General features: G+C 34.6%; 1 protein-coding gene across 3 annotated transcripts in view; it reads right to left on the bottom strand.

Annotated features, from left to right (window-relative positions):
• Positions 1-27,698, bottom strand: part of LOC147075811 (uncharacterized) — a 56,244-nt gene that overhangs the window by 21,058 nt on the left and 7,488 nt on the right. For 2 of the 3 annotated variants that reach the window (XM_085942120.1, XM_085942119.1), the window contains exon 2: positions 365-437. In XM_085942120.1, coding sequence (XP_085798246.1) covers positions 365-437 — 73 coding nt within the window. Of the gene's footprint in view, positions 1-364; positions 1,220-21,550; positions 22,125-27,698 lie in introns of those variants that run through there. The other variant, XM_085942118.1, reaches the window with a different exon arrangement.

The following is a 27,698-nucleotide window of genomic DNA, read 5'->3' as shown; positions in this document are numbered from 1 at the left end:
GCCATTTCTTTCCGGTATGTCATCTCACGGTGAGCTATCATAGTACGTACAATTTACATAATATTATAACCCAAGAGACTGTATAACTCAACTATAATTTTACCCAGAGAATACAAGATAAACGGATTTTGTAAATAATAAACACCAAATAATAATTAATATTTAAGTTAATATAATTTCGCATATTTCGTGAGATGAGATTTCCGAGTGCGTAGGCCCGCCCATCAGCCCACGACATTGCGGTAGGTTAGTCACACATCCGAGAACACGCCGCACCGAAGTAAATTAAATAATGACAGCCAAAGGCAGCAAACACCCGACAAGATTCGATTCGATAAAAATAAATACGAAAAAGTTTACTCACGTATTCTTTGACGTTCTTCGTCCTGACAGCCTTGTAGGAGGCGTAGGCCGGGTACAGCGTGCCGAAGACCAGTCTGCAAAACGGATAGACAACACAATCAGTCAACATCCTCGGGGCGCACGCGACCACAAGCGTGCAGACCACGGCCAGGCTAGCGAACGTCACCGGTGGGAGACAGTCCACAGCGAGCGCCAGTAAGCCGTAAACCAACCGACCCACCACGGTCCCGCAAAACCGCGCAACACGGACGTACTTCACATCGTCGAATTTACCATCCACACGATTTAATTCTTCACTGTAGTCGGAATCGTCACTTTCTTCGTAATTATACGTGGAGAATCTATAAGTATTGTCACGTTTTTTAAGCACGACTTCTTTTTCGGCAACTGTCACTGCGGACGCTCCTAACCGCCGTATTATATCTCCAATAGCATTTCCTCTGCTGTTATGTTTAGTTTCTGTCCTGTTGTAACTCGAGTCTGCTTCGAACTGGTCGACGAGGCATCTTATGCGAGGGGTGTCGGAAAAACGGAAAACAGGATCGGAAAATGACATTGTTAATAATATCGATATCACGTAGGCTTATGTTTCACGTGTGCGCGTCTCGGAAGAACGCGTGTTATCATTGTTGCCACTGTTCACTGAGTAATGAATGGTTTGTGATTCTCTTGGTTCAAGATCGCTCGTCGGATGCACTGCCGCTGGTTTAAATGCGTCTTCCACCGACGAGCGACTGCTTCGTGTTTATTTTAGAGACGCCGCATCGCCCATAAACGACGTTCATTTGATTTTTATAATAGATAATGTTCTGTGTCTATCTGTGTCGCATTGTGTAACACGGTACATCATACGCGACTGGTCAAGTAAAACAGAGTCACTTTACCGTTAGTTCATTGTTTTGTCATATAAGATTTAACTATTGCGATCATTGACTCGTAATAGTAACTATTTTAAACATTTACTTACAGGTTACATGCACCCATGAAAAATCTCAATATTAAAGCGAACACGACAGGTTGCATTAGGTGGTGCGACATATACGCATGGAATAATGTGCGTCTTGCTAAAATATTCGAACGAATAAAATTAGTCGGAATTAATAGACGAATCAAATTTATGTTCGCGAATGTTTTCATCAACAATCATTTAAGATTTATTTTAATTTTACTGAGTATCCTTCCATTGACTTCATACACATACACATGATTCCATACAAAATCTCAATATTAAAGCGGACATGATGGCATAATAGATCAAAGACGTGAACAAAAATTTGCCATAATCACTCTTATCGCAATGTACATGAAATTAATATTTCAATTAGATTAATTTTAAGAGTATGTGGCGATATTTGAGCGTACACGATCACAATCATGTAATGACATCAACACGGATTCGCAATAATGACCATTATTGCAACGTAAGTAGAGTTAATTTTTCAACCACATTCACCTGTTTACGAAAGAATGTAATTTGTATGAGCAGACTAGTTCGCTTATTGAATCACAAGTATCTACCTATTAAAATGAAAAATATTATTTCAAGAATATAAAAATATCATTTTACGCCCAACAAAATTCCAGACCAAAGACATCTCTATTCTCAATATTAACATGTTCAATAATTCCCATCTACGTCGGGAAACAAAAATCCAAATGTCATTTGCATCAGAATATAGTTCGGATAGAAAAATACGGAATCACTAATGGTTTATACAACTTTCGAACAGTTTTTTTACAGTGTTCACCGAACCGATGTACCTTGGTCTAACTAAACTAAGCATTCAAAACAAACAGATTCAATAATTTGACAGTGAATACATAACTCAGTGTTTTGATTAATATTCTATTAAAGGAAGCGCAAATAGATTGGTATTTTAAATATTTAAATCACGAGAGATGACTATAAATAATTATGCGGTAATCCACTCACAAAATAAACAGTATATAGGTACCTAGTACAGCTGCTACCTGTAAATAGCTAGGCCTGCTACAGAATGATATTAATTACCCAACAAATTATGTTGTTTTACTATTATGATCAAAATAAGAATACAAAGTTTAAAATATATATGTATAGACGTACCTATGTCGTATATAAACAGTATAATTAAGTAAATTTCAAAAAATCACATCAAATATTTTTTTCTGATAATACCCACTACGTACCTACTATCGCAATTGTATTCTGATAAATGTGTTAAAAAATAAAGCACGTTCGTTGATATCCCATATATTCTAATGCAAAATAGATAAATAAAAATACACAGTGAACATACACAGGTATATTATTCACCTAACTATGCCAATCAAAACTAGACAACAAATGTGTGCTGATATCACTGATAAATACGATTCCATCAATGCATGCAGACTGCAGAACGTGTAAACTCCTAATCGCAATATAAATACTTCAGACTCCATTTTAAATCCAAAACCTAGCACATAATTCAAACAATAATAAAATTACAATATAGATAGGCACTCATGATAAACAAAGGTTTTATAACCTGATAGGTATCTATAATATTACCAGTCAACGTTTAAATATGGCCTTCAACGAAAATTCATAATTCACACATTCCCTGTGACTAAGGTTGACTAAGTCAAAATTTTTGGATTTTATGAATAGCTTTCATGTTATTTTAATCTAAAATAATATAGTTGATCTATAATATAAAGAAAATTACTAGTTGCTTACTAAATCGTCATAAAATTTTACATTTTTTTCTCGAATATATCCCTGACGAAGGGAATATTCGCAAAAAGCTTCTGATATTTTATTTGAAAACCGACTCATCCGTTGTCAGAGGAAAAATCCAAGGCGTCTATTATTTTTTCGAAGAAAACATGGTTAAGTACTCATTGGTAGTAAATATTGAAATTAATGAATTCGGATAAATTTACATTTGTCAAATATTACACCCGAGATTCCAGGATTAAAAATTCTATCCGGATTCGCATTCGCCCAACGTGGAAAAAATACGATAGGTGTCTTATTGATTGAATTGGCGTTTACGTGGTATTACTAAACTGTTAGTTTCTTTTCTTATTTATGTTTACAACCGTTTCGAGAATCAACAAAAACTTTGTTTAACATGTCTTATTAGTTATTAATTGAAAAGATTTTTTAAAGTTTGTCTAATAATAATAATAATTACTTACTAATACTATAGGCATGGCCCCCACAAGGGGGGCTGACAGGGCTCTAGTCTGGGGGCCGGGCTCAGGAGAGGCCCGGCAAGGTGAGTCGAGCAGATAAGTGAGATAAACACACATCACAAATTTGCTTTAGTAGTAAAAAAAAGTCTTCGAGAGACTAAAAAATTGTGTATCAATACTCAACATCTCCATAATTCAAATGGATGTATGTATGTACAATAAAATACTAAATATACACATTAATTTTACAGTGTACAGTACACCATTTTGAAAACTATACTGTAGAGCGTCACACTGCCTTTATCCTTAACTTAATAGGTAGGGGGTCCGCCAAAGATCCTAGCCTGGGGACCCGCTTCACGATGTGGGGCCCATGACTATAGGTATACCTGACGTATAAGACTAATGAAGCCAATAATTTAAATGCAATAGTAATAATTATTGTGATGTTTTATTAAAGAAAATGCATTCTATTGTCCTTGCAGTTATAGGTATTCCTAACTATACTATATAAAATAACTTTTGAATAACTTCATATCACACCCTACCATTGTCATTCTAACGTTTTGTTATTGCTAAGGAATAAATTGCATAACTACAATGGAAAGATTATTTCTTATAATTCGACTAGTAGCACATCTAATAATATTATAGCATCGTAAGGAAGTATGCAAAACCGCAATGCACGATTCACGATAAAGTAACACTACTAACTAGGGACACACCGGGTGAAATTATCCAATATAACATCAAGGACCACGAGCACTTGGTCTTCACAAATTGATAATACCACTTAAAGAAAACCGCCAGGCACTACGATACAGCAGGGCTCCAGCGAGGATATCGCCCATAACAACAATAACAAACGAGACTGACAGAATTACAACGAGAATAATAGGACGAGTTGACAACGCAAAATCCAATGACCGAATATTCGCGTTCAAAATATTTACGACGTGTACACCTCCGTCGCGCGCGATTTTCGCTTTCCAATCACTCCATAATATTGTTAGATTAAATGTGTTTTTTTTTTGTTTTTTGTTTTGAGAGGTCCTAATCGTATATGTCTCGAAGAAAAAAAACGAGGTCTCCTTTTCGAGGACTGGCAACGAGCCCACGCCGGTCCAATAATGATATTATACTACGCGGCGGGGTCATACTCCACTGAATCAATTTGGAAAATTGTTAATTGTTTAAAAAATTAAAAAGTACGATATATATGTTATTATGTATGAACGTAGCTATGCTATATGAAACATAAAATTGATTGACATGGTTGACAGATAGCTATATGATATAATTCAGCGATGCCGAACCAATGACATGCGTGTAGGCCAGTTAAAAAAACCATAATGCAACAAAGTCTATATTTTATACATTGTAGATGAAAAACTTTACATACTACATAAGAATACACATTTATTAATGGATTCACCTAATCGATGCATGTACGTAATAATTATCAACGTTATAAAATCGCCAAAACGGTTCGTCTCGTTAATTAAATCTCGGATGAAGGAATCAAAATGAAGCAGTTCCCGTATGCTGTTGTTTCAAAAACATTCTCGAAAAACAATTAAAATAGCTTACGACATTAAGTTAACAATTTGTTCTGTGCATACACGCCTTTAGGACGTACGTATTAGACAAGAGCCGAACTTAAAACAGCGCAAAGTGCCGATTACAACGCGTGTTTAAAATTCGAATAACATACCTACTTGAAAATATAATACAACATAATATTTAAACGTTCGTAGAACCCCAGAAGGCACGCAGCTCTAAGGCTGCCCCTGGAGGATATGGGCCGACATCATCAAGGGGGGTTTAAAGAGGTTGAGTGTGACAGACCGGAGAGAGAGATCGTGCTAAAGTTCCCTAGAGAACTATTGTGCAGCCAGCCATATACTTGAACAATCTGTAGTGCCAGCAAAGGTAAGTTTACGAAAAATACAATAAATCCGTTATTAATTGGAGTATGTATTACCTCGATACATACTTACGTCAGTGGCGACGGGTGAAGGTAGACTGTTAAGATCCGACACAAATGGTGCACAGTAAACTTTTTCAGTCATACTTATTTGTTTTCATTAAACTAAGACTGTATGGCTGACAACGTTTAGTGCTACCTCCACCCTTCACCACTGAGTTACATAATAATATATAATCATGATATATAATGTAATTAAGTCCAATGCCAACACGGAGAATAATAGAAAAACGTTTAAAATTCCCTTTATCCGCGTTCTGTACTGTATAGTAGACCAAAGTAAATCTTGCCAGCGTACCTAATCATTGTTTTGTTACACTGCTCGGCTCATAACAGCGTAGATTGTTAGCCCTCAAAATAGTCTAAATCGTAAAAATCCAATAGCTAATTTTTGTATGAGCAATTCATTGCCAAATAAATCTTCTATCCCCTATCATTATGGGTTCACCATAGCTGTTATAGGTAAATACTAATGTTATGTCACGCCACCCAAATTATAGCCAAATTACTAGACTTACCCGACTAGAATAACAGTAACTACAGTAGACTTAACAAAAAAATCTAATAACAGAATACATGGTTTTGGTTTGTTGTATAATGTGGGAAATTTATATATGTAATACTAATAACACGTACCTATGTGTATGTATATATGTAATCTTTCCGACATACAGTAGTATCTAAGCTGTTACACTGTGGCGAGTACAAATGTCAATAAACAAATTAGCACTGCTAAATAACGAACATATCGCAAACTCCTACAAGCTCTAATTCAATAGATCGATAAAAGTTGAGAATTATATTGACAGGGCATACCTAATCATATAATAAATGAGGTGAGTCGCCTATTCTAAAGGCCCATGCACAGTTTCGACCTCATAACACAATTTAGTTGACTTCCTTAAATGCCGACCCATCTGGAAATTGGTGGCAATTAACCTTATATAGATATTTCGTATCATTGCAGACTTCGATGTTCCGTAGCCGTTTAGGAGTAAAATTGAAGTTCATTCACTCTTGTAACAGGTAGAAAGATATTAGCATCGATTATTTTGTGTTTTTAAAAATTTTTGTAAATTTACTCACGCTATGTTGTGTCTTGTGTCACATCGATATTTGAATATCAAGGCCAGGTTGGCTATTATAGTTCATTGTGAACTCTATTTGAATATAGGCAAATACAAGGCTGACGTTACATTATATTGTGTAAACGTCAATTATTAATATGAAGGTCCAATACTGGCAGGGCCGGGAAATGGAAAATTTCAGCGCCGCCGTTTGAACAAAGCTGTTAGGTACAGAGCCGCCATTGAACGTGAGGACAACAGATTCAGCGCCGGCCAATTTAATCACCAGAATATTGTAAAGCCGGCATTGCAATCAATAATGATATGGTCGTATTTTAACTATTTATATCTCGACAGCCCTAATGCAAACAATGTTAAATGAAAATAATTTATTAATTTTACCAATTCCATATTCAAGGCAATCTCAAAATGACATGAGAAAATAAAGAAATATAAGCAGTATTAGGAAATCAGCATAAAAAGTGTAAATACAAATGAATAGGAACCGCTAGTTAGATACATCTAAAATTTGAATGAGGAAGGAGATGTAAATATGTAATAATTATTGTAATTTATATGAACATATTTGTTTGAAAGAGCTTTAAGCACCATTTCATTGATTGTGAAATCGACGCTTGGTTTATATAAGTATAAAATATTACTCAATCTCTATCTCTCGCTAGTAACATTAAGATGAACTTCTACAAAATACCAGAAAAAAAAGTTTTATAAGTACTAAATTCCATATAGTTTACACTGCATTGCCTATGGGCGAAGAGACGCTTCACGTGGCTGGGACATGTATCCCGGATGCGGCCCGACAATAGAGCTGTACGGACTTCATAACGCATATCTGGCATGGCGATAGATACATATATCGCTACCATATACTTGACATATATTCCGATGCCGGACATTACATTAAATTTATTTGATAAATGTTGATATAAACAAAATAATACATTAATAATTGTCGGTGTAATTTCCTGAAATAATGCATCCTACATAACGGCTAATAAAATTCTGTAATGCCATTTATGGGAGTCGTAACACAATCCAACCACAGTATTAAAATACTTAATCATACAAAGGCGAGAGATAGACAGCTGCTGGGACGAAACACTGACGAACAAGTTAGTAGTGAAGTATCGATTCTAGTGCCGAAGGTAAAAGCGTCGTATACGAATGGCGAACTCTGGCGAAGTTAAAACTACAACGAATATACTATGAAATATATCCAGGTGAAGTATCTATTTACATGTTACTAATGAAACCGAATGAAGAAAGTTATAATAAAATTTAATGTACCTACGATGTTAACTAACTAGGGTTTTCAATACCGGAATCCCGTTCCATTTATTGATCTCGAAATTGCTTTTTATACTTTTTTGTTAAAAATACTGTAGTTTTTTTTTCTAAATTTGAAAAAATTAAAATCTGTCGAAATGGTAATAATGTCTGAATGAGATGTCATATTAAAAATAAAACTCAATAATATATCTACCATCATTTAACAAGCTTTAAGATTTTATAAAACAGTTGTTCTAATTAATATTTTTCCTTTTTTCTTCATATAATACCTAAGTAAGTAGGTACCTTTTTCGAAAAAAATCTTCAAGCTAAACCCTTATTATTGCTTGTGGGCTTTCCCGGTGGTTGTTATAATGCATTAGATTTTTGGGATGTCATTGTGTGTTCTTCATCCTTCTTACAATTTTCAGTGTGCGACCAGGCTTAGAGAGGAGTTCACATTTAGATACCTGGCAGTACTAACAACAATAACTACATTATCCCTTGATAATTGTCTCTGCAACAAGCTAGGAACGTCGGAAGCCATTAACTTTTGCAACGTAGCCCATCGCTATTTATTTATTTTGTCAGGGTTTCGGTGTACTCGATGCGTGTCCAGAACTTATACGAATGCAGTTCGCCGTATCACAGTTGACCGTGAACTGTAATACCGGAAACAGAAGGCCGTATATTTAAATGACCGTACAGGTAAATGATATTACTAACTTAATTGTAACAGACGTCCAGCACCAGCGCCAATTTTATATTATGAAAGTTCTTAAACTTTATTATTTTCAATACTGAATTTATGCACAAGGTATAATAAAATTCTTTATTATAGAGATAAAAGGTAATTTTGAAACATACCTTGACTATCTTGAGAAAATGGCACTCTTTGCATACCACAAATATTCTTCCCTACCCAGTCACAATATTTCTTTATCTATAATATGTGAGCTCGTTGTGTGGTATTTCATATTACCTATTTTGGTATAAATACTGAAGGGAAAATTTTAGCAAAATTCCATAATATGCATAATTTCACCAATATTAACCTCGAAAACACAAATGACGAAATCCCGGAATTGAAAATTCTGTCCGAGATTGCAAATTGTTAAAAATATTTCCAAAAACTTGCCAGTTAATTAGAAAAATAATAATAAGATAATACTTTTGAATGAGATAATAGAATCCACAGTGTGTAGAAATAGTATTATGTATGTAGGTCAAAAATACTTGTGGACTGTTCAGTTTTTTTCACACTCATTCGGCCATCGTTGTTTGTTTACACACAGCCTCTATTCGCTCTATCGTAAATACACAACATTGTGGAGATCGTTTCACGTTACGCTATATGGCGCCAAGGGTTTTCCCAAAAGCAACAAACACTGTGCTAAGAACCTAGTTCGAAAGCTGGTATAGCATCTAGAGGTACACCTATGTATATTTTTTATTCAATCGATTTTAAATTGGTCCACATCGACAATACTTTGTCGTACTGAATAAAATCGACTTCAAAGCAGCGGTCGAAATAGAAAACTATACGAAGCATCATATACCTACCATGGGTGGACAATAACAATACTTATTTAAATTTTTGAGATGCATATTTACTGAAGATTGGGCAGGTAATGTCAGTCAACGCCGCAGGCGAAAATAATCTTATTTCTACGGGAGATACTGTCAAAACATGTAGGTATTTATTAATTTTTCTTCTTGTATCTGCCTTTTTTTATCAGCAGTAGGGAGTAGATGGTCTACCTAGCGGTTAGCCTCACGGCACGGGACGTCACTGATTGTACTTATAAATAATGTAATAGGTACTTAAGACCATTGAATAAATTAATTAAGTAATAACATACAATAAGTAATAACAGACCCTGAAAATATTGAAAATGTAAAAAAAATACCGCAAGTTATCAAATGATCAAATACAAAATATTGATATTTCTTTATGTTTATTAGTGTGTTTAGTGTTCAAAGAATAATTAGGGTATAACATGTTAGGCAAAAACATTCAAATTAAATACGTTACCATGAAAATAACAACATTTTTCAGGAGTCCATTGAATTTTAATTCAATATAATAGTATAGGATCAAAAATATGGTTATAACTTTTCATATTAATCACTCTATGTCTGAATCCTGAAAAGATGTAAGTAGGTATATTGTGAAAACTGTTTCTAAACTATTTTTTTTTTAATTATATACTTAGGTATTATTTTTACTCGTAGAATCCTTATCAATATTTATATAAATACATTTAAACACGAGCAGATAGAACTCACTAATTAAGTGAAACATCAATATTTTTTTATTTAAAAATGAATCCTAAATCAGTAGGTAGGTACATAGGTACTTTGTAAAAATAGCTATGGTGAACAACTTTTGGAAGTTGGCGAACTCCTATTTAAATTTTAAAACAATAATGAACCCTTGAGAAAAGTAGGGAGAATATTGTATGCCTGATGAACGCTGTGGGAATCACCCTTTTGGATTACCAAATTATTAAAACAAACCTCCTTCGAATACATAGTTGATATCTGTGTGCTTGTACATATAGGGGAAAAACAAAAATAGATTATTAACATACGTTATGTTATGCTCACAACACAACCAAGGAACTGAAAGAAAGCTATTCAATTCAATTCATTTATTTTACATATTGTGGACATTACAAATAATAAGTTTAAGACGTTCACAACATGACATTTAGAAACAACGAAATATTATTAAAACAATATTAGGTAGGTACATAACAAAAGAGATAGATCAGTATTAAGTTATTCCACAGTATAAATGTGTAAATACAAAAAATTATAGGTATAGGTACAAGGAAGTACACCGGATGAGTTAAGCAGACCCTATTTTAAGAATTTATAAAATAACGTCCACCTATACTCATCCTCACGTAGACGGAATATATCAACATCCGAAGCGATTTGGTTGAACAGAGTTATTGCCCTCCCAATTGGCATCACCAATGGCAGGTTAGTTCTGCTCCTCGGGAGAACAAAAAAACTGATGCTCCCGATTTCTAAGATAGTTATCAGGGACACACAAGTCAATACTACCAAGAATGGCAGAGTTCTCATTCACACCACGTATAAGTCGAAAAAAATACGTGGCCAAATATTGATATCTTCTAGCACTTAAACTACAGCATGTAAGCATACCTAAGAGAAAGTCAGTTCGATAAAGCCACGGATAGTATCCATATAACCTCAAATAAAGGAGTCTCAAAAATTTCTTTTGAACTCGCTTCACCATAAGGTCATATTTCAACTGATGCGCGGCCCAAACAATCGACCCACTCTCAAGCCGGCTTCTCACTAAGGAATTATAAAGAATTTTTAATACAGTAACATCTGAAAAGACCCGGGAAGTACGCAAGACGAAGCCCAACATTTGTAACGCCTTTTTACAAATGATAGCAATATGACCACTGATCAAGCCAAGATCCCTTACAGATGGTATTCGCGAAAGAACTCTGCCATGCATCGAATATTGGAAAAATAATACTCGCGAGGCTCTGGTAAACGATAAAATATTGCATTTTTCAATATTGAAGTCCAGTTTGTTACGCCTGCCCCAATCTAATATATTATCTATATCAAGTTGGAGTTGACGACAATCGTCCAATGTGACAACTTCCTTGAAGAGTTTCAGGTCATCAGCGAACAATAAAAACATAGCATTTTTAATGACCATTGCTATGTCTATCGCTCTATGGAGGGAATATAATATTATTATGTATTACATGTTATGAAATAATGCTATAGAAGTCGAAACAAAATGTGTATCTACCAATCTACATAATATCTAGTGCCGCTATGTCTACCGCGTGTCAACACAATCGGCACGATGAAGTACGGACCGACGACCTATAAACAATCAGAAGACCACATTTCGTATGAATATTTAAGTGATTTGTCCTATAGTCTAAGGATCTGTTACATTTTCAACGGCTCTGTCGAATCCTTCCGACCCAACGAGTAGCGTTGCTTTCTGTGGCATAATGCAATGCCGAATGGTTGTCGTGTCCAACGGTATTATTTTAAAAATACTGTTATTAGCCTACCCTTCGAACCACTGACTGCAAAAACACTTTAACCACAGTCATTTCCAGTTAATAAAAAGTCAGATGAAAAGTTATATGCCTTACAACGGGCATGCCCAACTTCAAATAAGCTGTGATCGAATCCAGAATTAAAAACTGACAGCGATCCACCTCTATGACATTCTTTCATTCTCTCAACTTGTAATATACGTTACAAATTAAACAACAACACTCAAGAAATACTTAATTTCGCATTCATCGTAAAAAAGTTTTGGTGATATTTTGGACACTCGTTGCTTTAATCTTCAAACTATTATCCTACTATGCAAAGAGTCTACCGCACGAAGGTAATGGGAAACTATGACATAGTTTAAAACACGGAGAGCACAGCTTCTCTTTCTCGCACGCGTGCAGCAGGCCATGAGTGGTGCAACACGAATCAAATGTCACGCGGGTTTCTTCATGATTAATTTGAAAACGACTTTCACATAAGCTGATCAAGGAAATAAAAATAGGAATGGTGAATGTTTCCCCTTCAAAATCGCAACGAAATCAAGTTTTTTACATGTTTGCCATTCAATTTCGATCGACCAAAAACCATACTGCGATCGTCGTGTTGAATATGCCTGCCTTACAACATTGTGTTATAAAATGTTTTTTAGCGACTGTGACAGATTACAGCTCCACACTGCGTACTAAATAATTGTTAAATAAGTTATTGTTTCACAGGTAAGTGAGGTAACCTCCATAGAAGGAATAGGCCGGAGCGCGATTGTAACGGAACGCATTTGGCTGGAACCTGACATCCGGCCACACTCTGTTGACCGTGGACGCGTGTGCTTGCTGCTTCCGTTATTGCGGAAAATATATAAACATGTATATTGTAATTTTGTTGAGCTGCGTCTAACATTGGGTTAATGCAATATTGATATAATCAGTTACCATCTAACTTACAGTAGCTACACTTCGAGTGATATCTTCATAATTACCAACACACTTAACGCAGACACGGCCACGGCAGACAAGATCACGCACGCACAACAAACGAAGTCGCAATGACTCGAAGTTAAAAATCACATCAGTGGTTTTAGCTGCAAGGCAGGTATTCATCGCTGGAATCAAACCGAGGACTGTCTGGGCATCGGGAACGTGCTCGAGAAAGTGGATGGGTTTGCTCTGTAAATGACGAGGCATTAATATTACACGGACGGACTGTCCTCAGTCGCGCAACGACAGCAAATGACACTGATGCTTATTATGTGAAATGTTTTGTGTCTTTTGAAGTATTTGTAATAGCTATCATTTTAAGTTTTCACGATATACGCAGGCATATTGCAGTGCAATACAATATAATAATCTAACAGGCAATTGCGTAACTGGCGTTACATAATAAGTATGCCCTGTGCGAGGTTTTATTTTTGGGCCCCTTAATTATTTTGGAAATAGTAGGTACCTATTACCCAACAAAATATAAACGATATAACTAGTATTTACTAAAGGTTGTTGTGTAAACAAAAATACACATCATTCTCCGCCTTTATAAAATACAATACTTACTTGCACTTTTCTGTTTTTCATTTCAATAAACTCATTGGTAACATTTTCTTTAACGTCTTTAGCTTTAACGCATAAGAATTCATTGAAAGATAACGCAAAATGACCTAAAATTATCAATTAATCGTCAGCAACGTTTTGATAGGTCGTTTGACGTGTCATTTAAAAAACCTCTCAACATTTGATAATTTAAAAAAAAAACATTCGAAAAAATCGCACATTTTATACTCTTCGAAATCGTTGTTGTGGCCATTCGTGCTCTATTTTATTGGACAGTTCTTTATTTTGGCGCGGTGTCCTTTAGATTTACTTTTCAAAAACTTATATCACTGTCCTCTTATTTCGTTAATGTTTTGATAAACGTACAATTTACACAGAGAAACACCTTTTACTCCGATTCCGCGATGGGGATGTGAATGTCTTTCTTTCGATAATCTCAGAAAAACTAAAAAAACTCGCTAATCTAATTTAAAATTGTAACAACTTTTTAATAAGTAGCTCGGAAAAACTAATACAAACCACCAATGAAAATAAACAATTTTAATTGTAAAATAAAATAAAAAACTGAATTTGTATGAAATTTAATAATGCCCACTATATTTACTAAGTAAATATGGGCACCGTAGCCATAGGGCAGTGATTTACAACCGGACACGAGCTGCGCCAGGGGCTCAGCGAGAATTCGTAAAATCTTGCTAAAAAATACAATCATGTCGGTAATAGGGTAATCATAGTTTAACATGATTTTTTCTAAAACACTGGGTAAAGTATTTTGAAATTTTAGGTTAGGTTCCCACCTGGCGAGAGTTTTGCGTGGAAGGAAGATTTTAGTAGTAACACGGAATGAAGGAATAGAAATGAGTTATCAGTTGTCATTATTGAATGTCACAGCCTACTTACCACGCACCGCTCATTTTGTTCCTGTGAAAACTTATACAATTTGTACTGCATAGCAAAGCAGCAATGTGGTCTTTACTTTTTTTGTTAATCCTATTAGTTTTGGACAATGTGGAAGTAGGTATGTGAACCGTAGTGTAGGCAATACATGAAATACTCTATAAATATTGTATTACAAATAATATGATAGTTACCTACCTAATAATTAATAAAAACAGAAACATTTCCCATGCGTTGCTTCGGGGCGGCACATTTTAACAGGGTACAAAATTAACGAAGGAATGCGACTAATATAACTTATCTGAGTAGATTCCATGTTCGTGACAGTTTTTTGAGTGTATTTTGTAATGTTCCCTTTTGGGCCAGATAGTTAGGCCCGCTAGGAGTTCCGCGAAAATGTTTCAAGGGTTCCGCCATTCATAAAAGGTTAGGAATCACTGATAGACTAATGATTGATTACGATAAAAACTTGACAATGCTATCTCAATCCAAGCGATTACAATGTGAATCCAATGTTTTGGCTCTAAAATGATTTCATATATATTTTTTTAGTTCACAACAACAATTATTTGGTGTTGATATTAAAGTAGGTATCTGTGTATAGGTTATTTATATACCTAAAATGATTAATGAGTCACCATGGCATAATAATGTGAACCAATAGAATAAAAGAACTCAAATCCATCATTCAACCAACATCAGAGTTTTGGATTTTAATTTAAGAAAATAATCAAAAACAAGTGCCGTACAATTCATAGGTCAGGAATCGCAAACGTGCGGCACGCCATCGCGAACTGGCACGCGATAGTAATTTGATAAATGCGCCACTTATGTTTCTTTTTCTTTTAAAAAAGGCTATTTTTGACAGGAATAATATGGAACACGATAACGTAGGTTTTTTTTGGAAAATTCCAAGATAGATTATACATCACATACCTGTACATTTAGGTAGTTGAGTTATGATTGATGACTGTTACAGTTGATTGTGAGATTGTTGGTAATGATCGAAAATTTGGAAGATATTCATCCGGTGTTACCATTAAATCCAGATGGATTGAGACAGCGGTTCCCAAGCCGAGTGTCGCGACATATTATTTATAAACACACCTCAAATCAGACATATCATTTGAAAAAATATATTTAATCATAGAATAAAATGATAAAACTGTTATTAAAATTTCGTTCAAATTTCACAGGCAACAAATAACATGATAGCCTTTTTCCAACCATGTCCGATTCTAATAGGATCATATGGGACTCCACAGATTAGAGGGATTGTATTAACAGATTTTTTTTACGAGAAATGGATGTCAGCTACTTGCTCAACCTATTAGGTCCATACCCTGACTCACACACAAATTGAAAAACAATATGTGTACTTGCCAGACCCAGGACTCGAACCTGGGACCCACGGCGTTATAGTCCAGCGCTTAAGCCGCGCAGCCACCGATAGCCTAAATGGCGGCAAATATCACCTATAAGTTTAGCACAGTGGCGAAGACCGACTGTTGGACTAGAGTAAACGATTGTAGGAAACGAAAATAATAATATTACTCAATCAGACAATCATAAATCTGTCACAAAATACAGGTAGGTAAGTACTTGCTGTATATTGTCACTTTATTGTGACAGATTTAATACACGCGACAATTTTCTCCATCATATTCGGCTTAATTCTAAAATTTCCGAATATAGGTCCCGGATTGAGAATTATCATTCCCGAGGTACTTGGGCCTGGTCCCTAATAATTGACGAACGTCTATTTATTTTCGAATTTCATTCGATTGCGTGGCACCCAGTTGTTCCGGCGCCGAATCGTCCTAGACCCGGTACTTCACCGTGCAACATAATATCCACCTATATTGTATTAAAAATAAATTAAATCTCGGACCGGACACAAATATAACTTTCCTGACTACAATACACGTAACAAAGTTACATTTTATTATGTTTAAGCGTCAAATACATTGTGCTCTACATAATATTATGAATTATTATGATATTACTCAAATGCATTGACTATAAAATAATGTTCGTGTTACATAGCTCATGAAATATTAATTAGTTTACCATCTCTTGTGTATCAGTGGATCATAGTGGATGTGCATTAAATTTGATTTGCGAATAGAGATTGACTATAATATTCAGGTTATTATTATTTCGAACAAAGACACGTCATACTGTCATGGCATTAAATTATAAAATTCAAACAAACTTGCACAGTAATCAGCGTTGCAAAACCAAAGTGTTTTTCATGTCAGATCTATCATTTTTAATGGTTATCTAGTCTAGTATACCAATTCGCATCTGGCGTATTATCTACCATTTTTCGGCAGCGCAAACAGCTTGAAACCTTACATAAAAGGCTAGAATATTACACCAGATTTGTTTGAAAATTAACATGCTGAGGTTACTTCCTACATTTACATTACATTACCTAATAAATTTGTAGGAAAATCTTTTTCAAACTTTGTTCTCATAAAAACTTTTTTTAAATTCTCTAGCTTCTTTCTAGCTTACTTTATCTAGCTTACTTTTCCACCCTGCCCGGAATATTTTTGTGAATGACAATTGACAACACTGGTTATAATCATATTCAGTATTGCCGATAGCTTTATACAGAGCCCAACTTCTCTAGGGCCTAAGAACCTTCTACAGATTTCAATATTTCACCTAGAAAACAAACAAAAATCCGAAATAAGCAATACCTACCGTGACAATTTTCATTTTAAAAAATCTGATATAAACACAGACGCGTTGTGTGTGGCAACATTGACTTTCGATAAATCATAATAAATTCAATATACCGTACAACGTATATAAAAAGAAAAAGAAAGAGTTATTTGGCTGTAGTGTAGTATGCACCTCGCGAACCAGTTGCAGGCTACGATTACGATTACGATTACATCAGAAGAAGATGGGAGGTGATCAAATTGCATTATAATAATTTACGAGCAGTTTGTTAGTGTATAAAGAATTATAATACGTAGGTACTGAACGCAAATTTGCATTTAAAATAAAGCAAATATTTCTGATTGAGGTCTCTAAAATAAAAAAAGCCTCGGACCTACGAATTTTACTTTTTGGGCATGGAAGGTACGAGTACTATATAATATGAGATTATTCCACTAATTTTGCTGGAAAATTATCCATACGAAATAAAACAATATATTTATATGATATTATATTATATTATGTCCATAGAGTTTCGCCAAGATCAAAAAAGCACGGTGATTAAATTTCAGCAATTAAAAGTATCTTCACGTCTTTGTCTGTCACGTGAAATTTAAATTATGTCACTTCGGAGAAATTCCACTCGGTAAGTCATAGGTCTCATGATCGAATCCCGGACCAGATCAAGTGGCTAACATTAAATTCTCGTATAAATATGTAAGGAAACCTATTCGCGTGGCGGCAAAGATCAACAATTACAATTAGATTGTAGATTCGATGGAAAAAGGACGATATACAGGTACCAACAAATACATACCATTAGACGTTCGATCTCCGAAGGTGCAGGACTAACGGACTAATCTGCCATTGGTGATGACAATACCTGTGTTCAACCAAATCGCTTTGGATATTGATATATTCCACTTACGTAAAATGAGTTCCAATGAACGTTTAATAAATTCGTAATTGGAGTCTAATTAGCAGACTCAGTAGTCGGTATACTTCCTTGGGACTTATATTTGGTATATTATTTCATTAATCACACCACTTATTTATAATATATATATATGTATTACCTCAATATTTTAATTACTACTTATTTTTATTAATATTATATTATGTACCATGCAATTACGTGAACGAGTTATTAATCGGGTTATTAAAAATCAAATTGTTTTGATTTTTAATAACGCGGCCCAATAATCATTCTCTAAATTAATTTTTCCTTGAATGTATGGAAATTTTATAGGTATCCAAGATCAATTTATAAATTGCGCAGTTTTGCATTAAATCTTAACTTTATTTAGTCATTTACATAATATGTACCTACGAGTTTTATAGTTTCAAAAGATATTAACTCGCATATTCATAGTTCCGAGAGAAATCAGCTATGGCTACTATGTAACCTAATCAATATAACAAAGAATTAAAGAATAATGTTGTAATTGAAAAGTAAATCATTTAAAACATTTTAAAATATAAATATGTAATCTAAAAGTCAAACCATCGTAATGGGAGTTGACATAATTTTAAAATAACCCTTGGAAATCCATATTTATACAAATGTACTCAGGAAACTTGGTTCACGTGACAAATTTTTTGCTATTAATTGATTAGAGTAAAGTTAACTCCTATTTTAAACTAAATGATATTTTTCCAATAATTTCCAAATGAATACAATTTTTTTTTTATTTAATGGGCTACCCGCTATTGCATACTAGACCTTTAAAGGTTGTAAAATTAATCCAAAAGTGGAGTTTATAACTTTTAAAACTATACGCTTCACATATTATATTTTTAAAGAAGATGGAATGGCACCGCAAATAAGGAAGTGTACAGTTGTCAGATATTCAAAAATATATTTTATTTTAATAAACAAAATAAATCATGACACAACAATTCATTTATTACTCACACAATAGATACGAAATAATCCAACATGAATAATTAATATTTCGCTTCAGAAGTATTTCCTTTCATACGATTATTTAAAAAATAAAATGCGCTTAAAATAACAGGTGATAAGTGCTGCAATAATTTTAACGTAATACGTTTTTAGAAAGAACATGACACTGAAAGCGAAAATGAAAACATTTTTTGTCGGAAGGAAACTTAATAAGTATATATTTTATATTTCTCAATGACTTTTCAGCCAGATTTTTTTTCGGCGGGTAATACAAGTTATTTTAGGAGAACCTCGCTTTGTTTTCGGTATGTACCAAAACGTCGGCTTTCTTCCATTAATAATTTAATAGCATGAGCCGAGCATCCAACGATTAGTATAATAAAATTGAAGATATTTGGCAATACCACACTATCAAAATAATGCCAATTTAAAAACACATTCTCTATCAAACTATACTAATTTTCTGACAAGTGTTTTGATGTATGAGATGATTCGTACGAGTGAATACAATACATCGTCACAAATAAATGTTATTTGAAAAACTAATACTATAGTACCTAATTCCCTATCAACTAAGTTTTGCATAAAACAGGTAAAATTAAATACTTGTATAGGAAAACGTATTTGTTAGAAGAGTGATAATTTTGGCGCAATTATTTAATTTTAAAGAGTTTTAACATCAATGAATTCTCACTATTCAGACAAAAATCACTATCAGCAAAAACGGCCGTTTTGAACAAAATAGTATGTCATTAATTATAAATAACGGACCATGGTCTCTAAATGAGACAAAATCTTGTAATTGACCAATTACGTGGCCGAATCTCAAACGGTATGACAAAATTTACTTATAACAGCAGGGCATTTTTGCATACAAAATCTCAATATTAAAGATAAGACGTTAGCAGAATAGATCACATACCATAACAATATAGTTAGTTTATTTGTAGATGTATAATCAAAATAAGAAACCATTCTACAACCATTATTGGAATACAGGTAGAATTAATTTTCCATTCACATTCATTCGTATTTATCTGTTTATAGAATAATCAAATTTGTATGTCCAAACCCACTTAATATCAATAAGTCGTTTACGAGAACCCTTTTCTCTGGTTTTCATATAGTTTTAATCTTTAAAAGAGAATTAATTATTATCTCAAAACTACGTTTCTTTTGATAGTGACTTTTGTCTAACATACAACCCAACAAAAACAATAATATTAACAATCACTACAATTTGCTACCTTAATACATACATTCATGAGTAATAAAGCATACTACCTACATGTTGTGGGGAAAACAGAGAAAGCATTTCAAATGTCAACTACGTTTTCCCCACATTTAGGAAATAATTAATTAACATTTTACCATCTGGCAATAACGAATTACATCTCACGTAACGTGTTACAAGTAAATGACAACGATGGAGTCATAATAGTAAATCGTAATACGAATTTCCGGCTTATCCTTGTACGACATATCAAACAGATACTTTACGGATGGCGTTAATACAATATAAAATAACACTTAGGAGTATTTTAAAAAATAATCTAGATAACAAGAGCCTGAGTCTGGGAAGAGATTGAAATAACAAGTTTATTTTATTTTCTGAGATGGAGACGTAACAAGACGATTGCCAAAGGTACAGACAGACGTCTAACCTTGGCGAGATTGCACGCAGGTTGTTATTTTAGTCCTTATTTGGAAGTGAACCGTGTCAAGGTATACACTATACAGTATACAACGAACGTATTAAATATACATATATGTAGCTATAAAAGATTAAAAAGCATCAATAGCAGAACAGACACGAGACCACAGTAGATAGCTAAGTGAAACTGAGACGCCGGGGGTTTTAATTCGCGGGAAAATTTGAACACGATTGCAATAAAATAATTATGACAAAACAATCAATCCGCTCGAGCTGCACTATGACAGAAATAGCATATAGATCGGGCTATCGCGAAAATTAAGACAGATAACGTTCGCGGTGTATTAAATACTAAAGCGCTGGCGTCGCTCGTGATGCTGCTGACGTTGGCGAATCGGCGTCGAAAGGGCGTCGCTCCGGCCTCTTCTTCCTCCCCGTCAAGTCGCCTGCGAAGATGCGCCGGTTATAAATAATCAGCGGAGGATTGGAGAAATGAAATGCATTCTTCTGTGACGCAGCGGGAACCACGCGGAGGTGACTGAACGGATGGGCCCTCTTGACTCCACGGTTTATTTCCAATTCGAATATCTTAAGGGGACACCGGGGTTACGCCTCGACTATAAACAGCTGTGCATTAAATTCCTTCGCTATCCACCTCTATTAAGAATTCCGAGCTTTCCAAATTATCTCGCTTCACAGATTTAATTGACAACTTTAAACGCTACCAGGAAATGTTGTAGCTTTGTATAAATACATTAGATAGAATAAAGATTCTTATTTTATTCATTTTTCATTTCCAAGAATCTTTTTGGTTATCTCTAATTTGACAGTATGTAGGTATATTCATAGACAGTTGAATACAAAATAATTACTCAAACTTTTCTCTTCCTCAATTATGTGATATACAATAAAATAAAAAAATATTATTCTTAGTACCTTACTATTGTATAATTCATAAATCACGAGGAATCACATTGGTTTTTGTGTAAAGTATAATAACGAATCATTTATTCCGTATTTCACACAAATACGTTGTCTGTTGTATCACCATAAACACTGCTTGATATTTATTATTTATATAATGAACAGCATACAAATGATTCATAGATGAATACTATCAAATGTTATTTGGACATCAATCTATTGACAAACCCTACTACTTATAAGTGAGTAAGAAATGTGTATTTTTCTCTTGTGTTGCCAAATCTCGTTATTATCTCCTTTACTTTGTTTATTTAGCGTATTTACAACTTTGTTTATCAACAGAAACTCTTGTTGGTTTATTTGTAAACATATATTAAATAATCTGTAAATAACTGATGACTATCGAACTTTCTGTAGTGACTTAGTGAGTAAGACTATTCTCGATTATTTGTCATCTCTCTTAAAAGCTCATAGTTAAAAACATGCTACTGTATTAAACTGCATTCGCTACGTCGTACGAATGCAAACAATAGTGTTTCTAAATTGAATATCGATATATTGTGCGGTCAAGATTACGCGGTGGACTGTCGGCGGCGCAGTCCCGGGCCTCGGCCGGCGGGGAGAGGGTTATAATTAGACGGCAGCGTCGCCGTAACCGACGCCCGACAAAAGCTCTCGCTTGAAACGGTGCCAGGCGTCTAGAGCGAGCGGGTAGCACGTGGAGCATCGCCAATTAACGACGCCAGTACTAGGGATCATTTTTATAGAACCATTGGACTGTTGATAAATATTGACGAATGATGTTGCCTAACTAAACTAGTACTGATTTATTACGTAGGCGTTCAAACTTACATAACATTACAATATACCATGTTGATAATATGACAGACGAATGTGAAATAATAGTCTTTTAAACTGCGTAGACGTTTACCAACTTGGCTATCTATATTTGTATTGTTGCCTCATACATACCGGCGCTTTGAATTCTCCGCATACGACGCCGTGTCTATGAATACGTTTGCAATGACTGTAACACGATTAACATCGGTCTGATCACAAGAAGTTTCAATACTAGAAAAAATGATCAAATACCATTTTTATTGAAAAAAAAACTAATATTCTTTTATTCAAATAACGATGATACGAGGGTGGGTCAATAAGTCCTTAGAAAAGCCGACAGGTGGCGCGACTAGTACTGTAAGCGGTTTGTTTTCACGCAGCGGCACTACCGATTCAGTATGCTGCGAAGTTTCAATCAGATTGGTCGGGTTGTTGTGTGTTTCTCGTACATTTAAAAAAAAAAATTGCTTGTGGAAAATGGAAAAATGGAAAATGGAGAAAATTGAGTTTAGAGCTGTTATTAAACATTTTAATATAAAAGGGTTAACAGCAAAGGAAATAAAAAATGAGTTGGATTTAGTTCACGGCATATCTGCTCCTTCACTTGCAACTATTTATAACTGGTTAAATGAATTTAAACGTGGTCGTACATCAACAAAGGATGAACCACGCTCAGGACGTCCTGTAGAGGTGACTACACCAGAAATGATCAATAAAATCCACGATATGGTGTTAAGTGACCGAAGATTAAAGTTGAGTGAGATAATTGAGGTTACAGGGATCTCAAAAGGTAGCGTCATTTCTATTTTACATGACAAATTGGGCATGAAAAAAGTTTCTGCAAGATGGGTGCCGCGTTTGCTCACAGTCGACAATAAACGCAATAGGGTGGTGGCCTCTAAAGCCCTGTTGTCGCTCATGCAACGCAATCCGGATGAATTTTTTCGTCGCTTTGTGACTGTAGATGAAACATGGATACACCACTATACTCCCGAGACGAAAGAACAGTCAAAGCAGTGGATTGCGAAAGGCGAACCATGTCCAAAGAAGGCGAAAACCGTAAAATCAGCTGGTAAGGTTATGGCTACTGTATTTTGGGATGCACGTGGAATTATTTTCGTTGACTATTTGGAAAAAGGAAAAACAATAACAGGGGATTATTATGCATCTTTATTGGACCAGCTAAAAAACAAAATTGAAGAAAAACGGCCTCATTTAAACAGGAAAAAAATCCTCTTTCATCAGGACAATGCCCGTGTTCACACATGTTTACGATCAATGGCTAAAATTGAAGAATTGAAGTTCGAATTGGTCGACCACCCACCGTATTCGCCAGATTTAGCCCCCAGTGACTTTTTCCTTTTCCCAAACTTAAAAAAATGGCTAAGTGGACAACGTTTTTTTTTCAAATGAAGAAGTCATCGATCGGACAAATAATGCTTATTTTGAGGACCTTCCGAAAACTTATTTTTCTGACGGTTTAAAAAAAATTGAGAAACGTCTAACCAAGTGTATTGAGCTCCAAGGAGATTATGTTGAGAAATAAAAAAAAAATACAAAAATAAAAACTGTTTTAATGCTTTTTTCTAAGGAATTATTGACCCACCCTCGTAGTATTGTTTATCGCAACATTTAAAAAATACTAATTGCTGCCTACGTGTACTTATGGATGAGCACCCTAAAAAAATTACCCGAATAAGATTTTAACTCAAGTCGGTTGATGGCTCTACCCAATAAACTATCGACCCAAGCACCAAACTTGCAGATAATATTAAGAAACATAAATGCAAGCTTGGTCCAACTCCATCCAAGATTGTTTCTAGGGTTTTTCTAACAGGCGTGCTTCTAAAACTTTTCCTAGTTACGTATTTATAAGAAGATAGTTTACAGATAAGCATAATATTTATAATGTTTGTATTTGACGTACGATTTGAACGACTGATACACAGAAAGGAGCAACGATTAGTATCGTCCATAGATGTTCTGTATCGTCATTCACTGGGTCACTGAGTGTTATATATCACAACAAAACACAGCGCAATCAATAATGCTGGGAACTTGAACTGGAATGTAGAAGACACATTGAATTACTTGAGAATACATATTTTAATATGCCAGGGTTCATATAAGTCAATGAGATACAGTAAAACACTGCCAGATGATCGCAGTTGCATATTGCACCGATGCTACTAGCCATTCACTATAATATTATATCAGTGCTTAGGGTAAACTGAGCTTTCTCCAGTCCGCATTTTTACGAAAATAGCGTAACCAAGGAAGTTATAATAAATCTTTAAATTTGAAATAGAAATAAATAATCTTTTTAATATTACAATATTCCGAGACTTATTTAAATCGATAATTTAACAATCACAAATGTTTACGAATATTTCCGTTATCAAATATATACAAAGAACTACAGTATTTCTATAAAAAGCCTAAAAACCTTGATATCACTGAATAAGCACAGTTTACCCTGCATTACAATTCACGCCATAGGATCGAATGAACATAAAATATAGTACCTAATCTATTCGCAGAGGACCTCAGCAATACACCATTGTCATTTTTGCAATCAACGGACCGGCGACCAATCATCGCACCGATCGATATATTTGTCAAGTCGTGGGTAGTGATTATTAGATCGCGATCGATGACTCGGCGCGGTGGAAAGTGAAAATTGGATTTGACAGCGTAATGTTCGATTAGAACAGATTGAATGGAATAATTATAAAAATAATAAAGTATCTGAAGATTGATTTTTTTAATCAATAAAAAATAAACAATGAATATACGCTGACCTATAATATTTCATATTTTTTTGCATATAATTAGTTAATGAATTATTTTATAAATATAGTTAATGCTAGATATTAGGTATTACAAATTAACGTGAATCATGTTACTATCGTGTAGTACCTAATGATTTTTTTTGCGACCATTCCGATCCTAATAGGATCATATAGGCCTCCACAGAGTAGAGGTTTTGTATTAACAGATTTTGTTTTTTACGAGAAATGGATGTGCCACTTGCTCAACGTATTAGGTTCATACCCTGACTCGCACACAAATTGAAAAACAATGTGTACTTGCCAGACCTAGGATTCGAACCTGGGACCCACGGCGTGATAGTCCAACGCTTAGGCCACGCGGCCACCGTGGGTGTTAAAATTGTTAAATCGTTACGGGTATTGAAAAATTTTGTTACAGTTTTCATATTATTAATCATAATAATTGAGAAACTGCTAGATATATGAAGGCATAGAATAAATAAAAATGAAGGACCGGCTTTCCAAAATATGTATCTAGCAGTGTCTGCCAAACTTTTTTACTTCACGGCACACTGGTGAATGGGATCCGCAGCACACCAAATAAAAATGCCTTAAAAAGGAAATGTACCTTATCAATTTGAATAAAGGAAATCATAGTGTCGGTAACAATTTTGTTTATATTTTAATATTTTATCAATATATATTATGTACATAGGTGGTAATAATTGTATTAGTGAAAAGGATGCAATTGATTTTTAGAAATAATTGTCTAAACGCTGCTCTAAATTAGATAAACAAACACGTAACTCCTCATCTACAATCAGTAACCGCTCTCGATTTTTTTATTTCATTTACACGAGCGCTAAAAAACTAAATTCGCAAAGATACGACGAGATTTAATCATTACTGTTGTGGCCAATCGAGGATATTGACTCCAAAGCGATATCCAAAATTCTGAGAACTCTAGCTCAGAAAGGCATTGTGCACAGGGTAATATTTTAGATCTATTAAAATTTCCTTTTCTGTTAGTGTCAGGTGTGTACGGTCGAATCTTGCGAATGGATTGATGACCCACCGGTACACACGATAATCGAGTGCTGAAAAATACTTGGAAAATGATGCAGAAAGGAGTTCTGCACTTCTGTGAAAAATTTAAAATTTTGAGGCTTCTTCCTTAGCGGCACGCCCTGAGACTTCTTGCGGCACACTAGTGTCTAGATTCTAGAGAGTTATGAAGGGTTCACGAAAATTTCGAAAGAAATATCGTCAGCGGAAACAAATAGGGTCGACGCCGAAGAAGTGGGTTTCCAAGTTGATGGTCCGTCCAAGTGAAGGGTGACGGCGGAATGCAAGAATCGTGGGAGAAATAAAGCTAGGACATTTGACGGTCATGGTCAGTAAAGGACCCACAAAACGAAGACAGCTCTTATTCGCCCGAAAAACCTCAACAATTCTTAAAGATACTTACACTTACATGGGTTACTAAAATGCTACCAAACCACAATCAACTATATTACCTACTTCGGGAAGAGATAATTAAATCTAGATTTGAACTACAAAATAATGTCTCCATACTGCAATATATTTGATTGAATTACACCACCAGCTAGATAGATAAAGCAAAAAGTTTCAACGGGGGCGCAGGTGGTATGTTTCGCTTCAACAGTAGATACGTCTGCGAGAATAATCACGCTGAATCGAATTGAATTTAGCACCTAGATCGCAACGATGCATAAGCGGGTAGGTATAAATGCAATTATAAAGTCCTTTGTATCAGGACCTTGAATAAATAATTACACAGCAACTGCTCCAAAGCGAATTCATAATTATTTCGAATCTAAACAATAAAATAGAGAGATTGTACGTCGTTTATTGAGTATGGCCTCGATCCTCACAAATTCTAAGTACTAAACGAAGCCTGAAATCATAATTATGAAGTGCCAGTCAAATTATGTTGGCTTTTTGGCTACGAAGGTAAAAAAAATACGAACCAAATTCGGTAAGCACCTATCAAATCTAGGACAACTTGTCATCTCGTTACTATAATTTTGCTTATTAAATTATGTTAATTGGGTTAGCATTTACGTAGTAGAATTCCATTAAAAATGATAATTTACCTATAATTTCAATCGATAGCTATTACGGTTGTAAACACCATTAACAATACTACAAAAATAAACGACGAATGGATCATCTCTCTCCCTCACCTTGAGACTATTCAAGAATAATACATATTAAATGGGAAACGGTATTAATTTAAAACAATTACTAATTTACTTAATTTCGAAGGTTTTAAGAATGTTAATTTTTTTAATATAGAAAATCAACAATTTTGAAACACCTCCGAAACACACAAAGGTACATTAGTAAAAAAACTATTTAAAAAAGTTGGAAGGAGTACGACTCGAACTCTTTTCTCAAAGTCAGGGTGTTTGATTATTTCACTTATTGTTTCGCTACACTGCTGCCATTTGGGCATCTGGGCCTGTTGTAATGTTAAAAAGAATATAATATAATATAATATTATATTATGTATTGTATTGTTACCA

The sequence above is a fragment of the Rhyacophila brunnea genome, unplaced genomic scaffold, assembly GCF_057557595.1.
Source record: "Rhyacophila brunnea isolate RB1 unplaced genomic scaffold, BYU_Rbru_1.0 scaffold_14, whole genome shotgun sequence".
In the NCBI taxonomy this organism is placed as follows: Eukaryota; Metazoa; Arthropoda; class Insecta; order Trichoptera; family Rhyacophilidae; genus Rhyacophila; species Rhyacophila brunnea.
The sequence above is the reverse complement of the archived record's forward strand: the minus strand, read 5'-3'. Positions and strand labels throughout refer to the sequence as shown.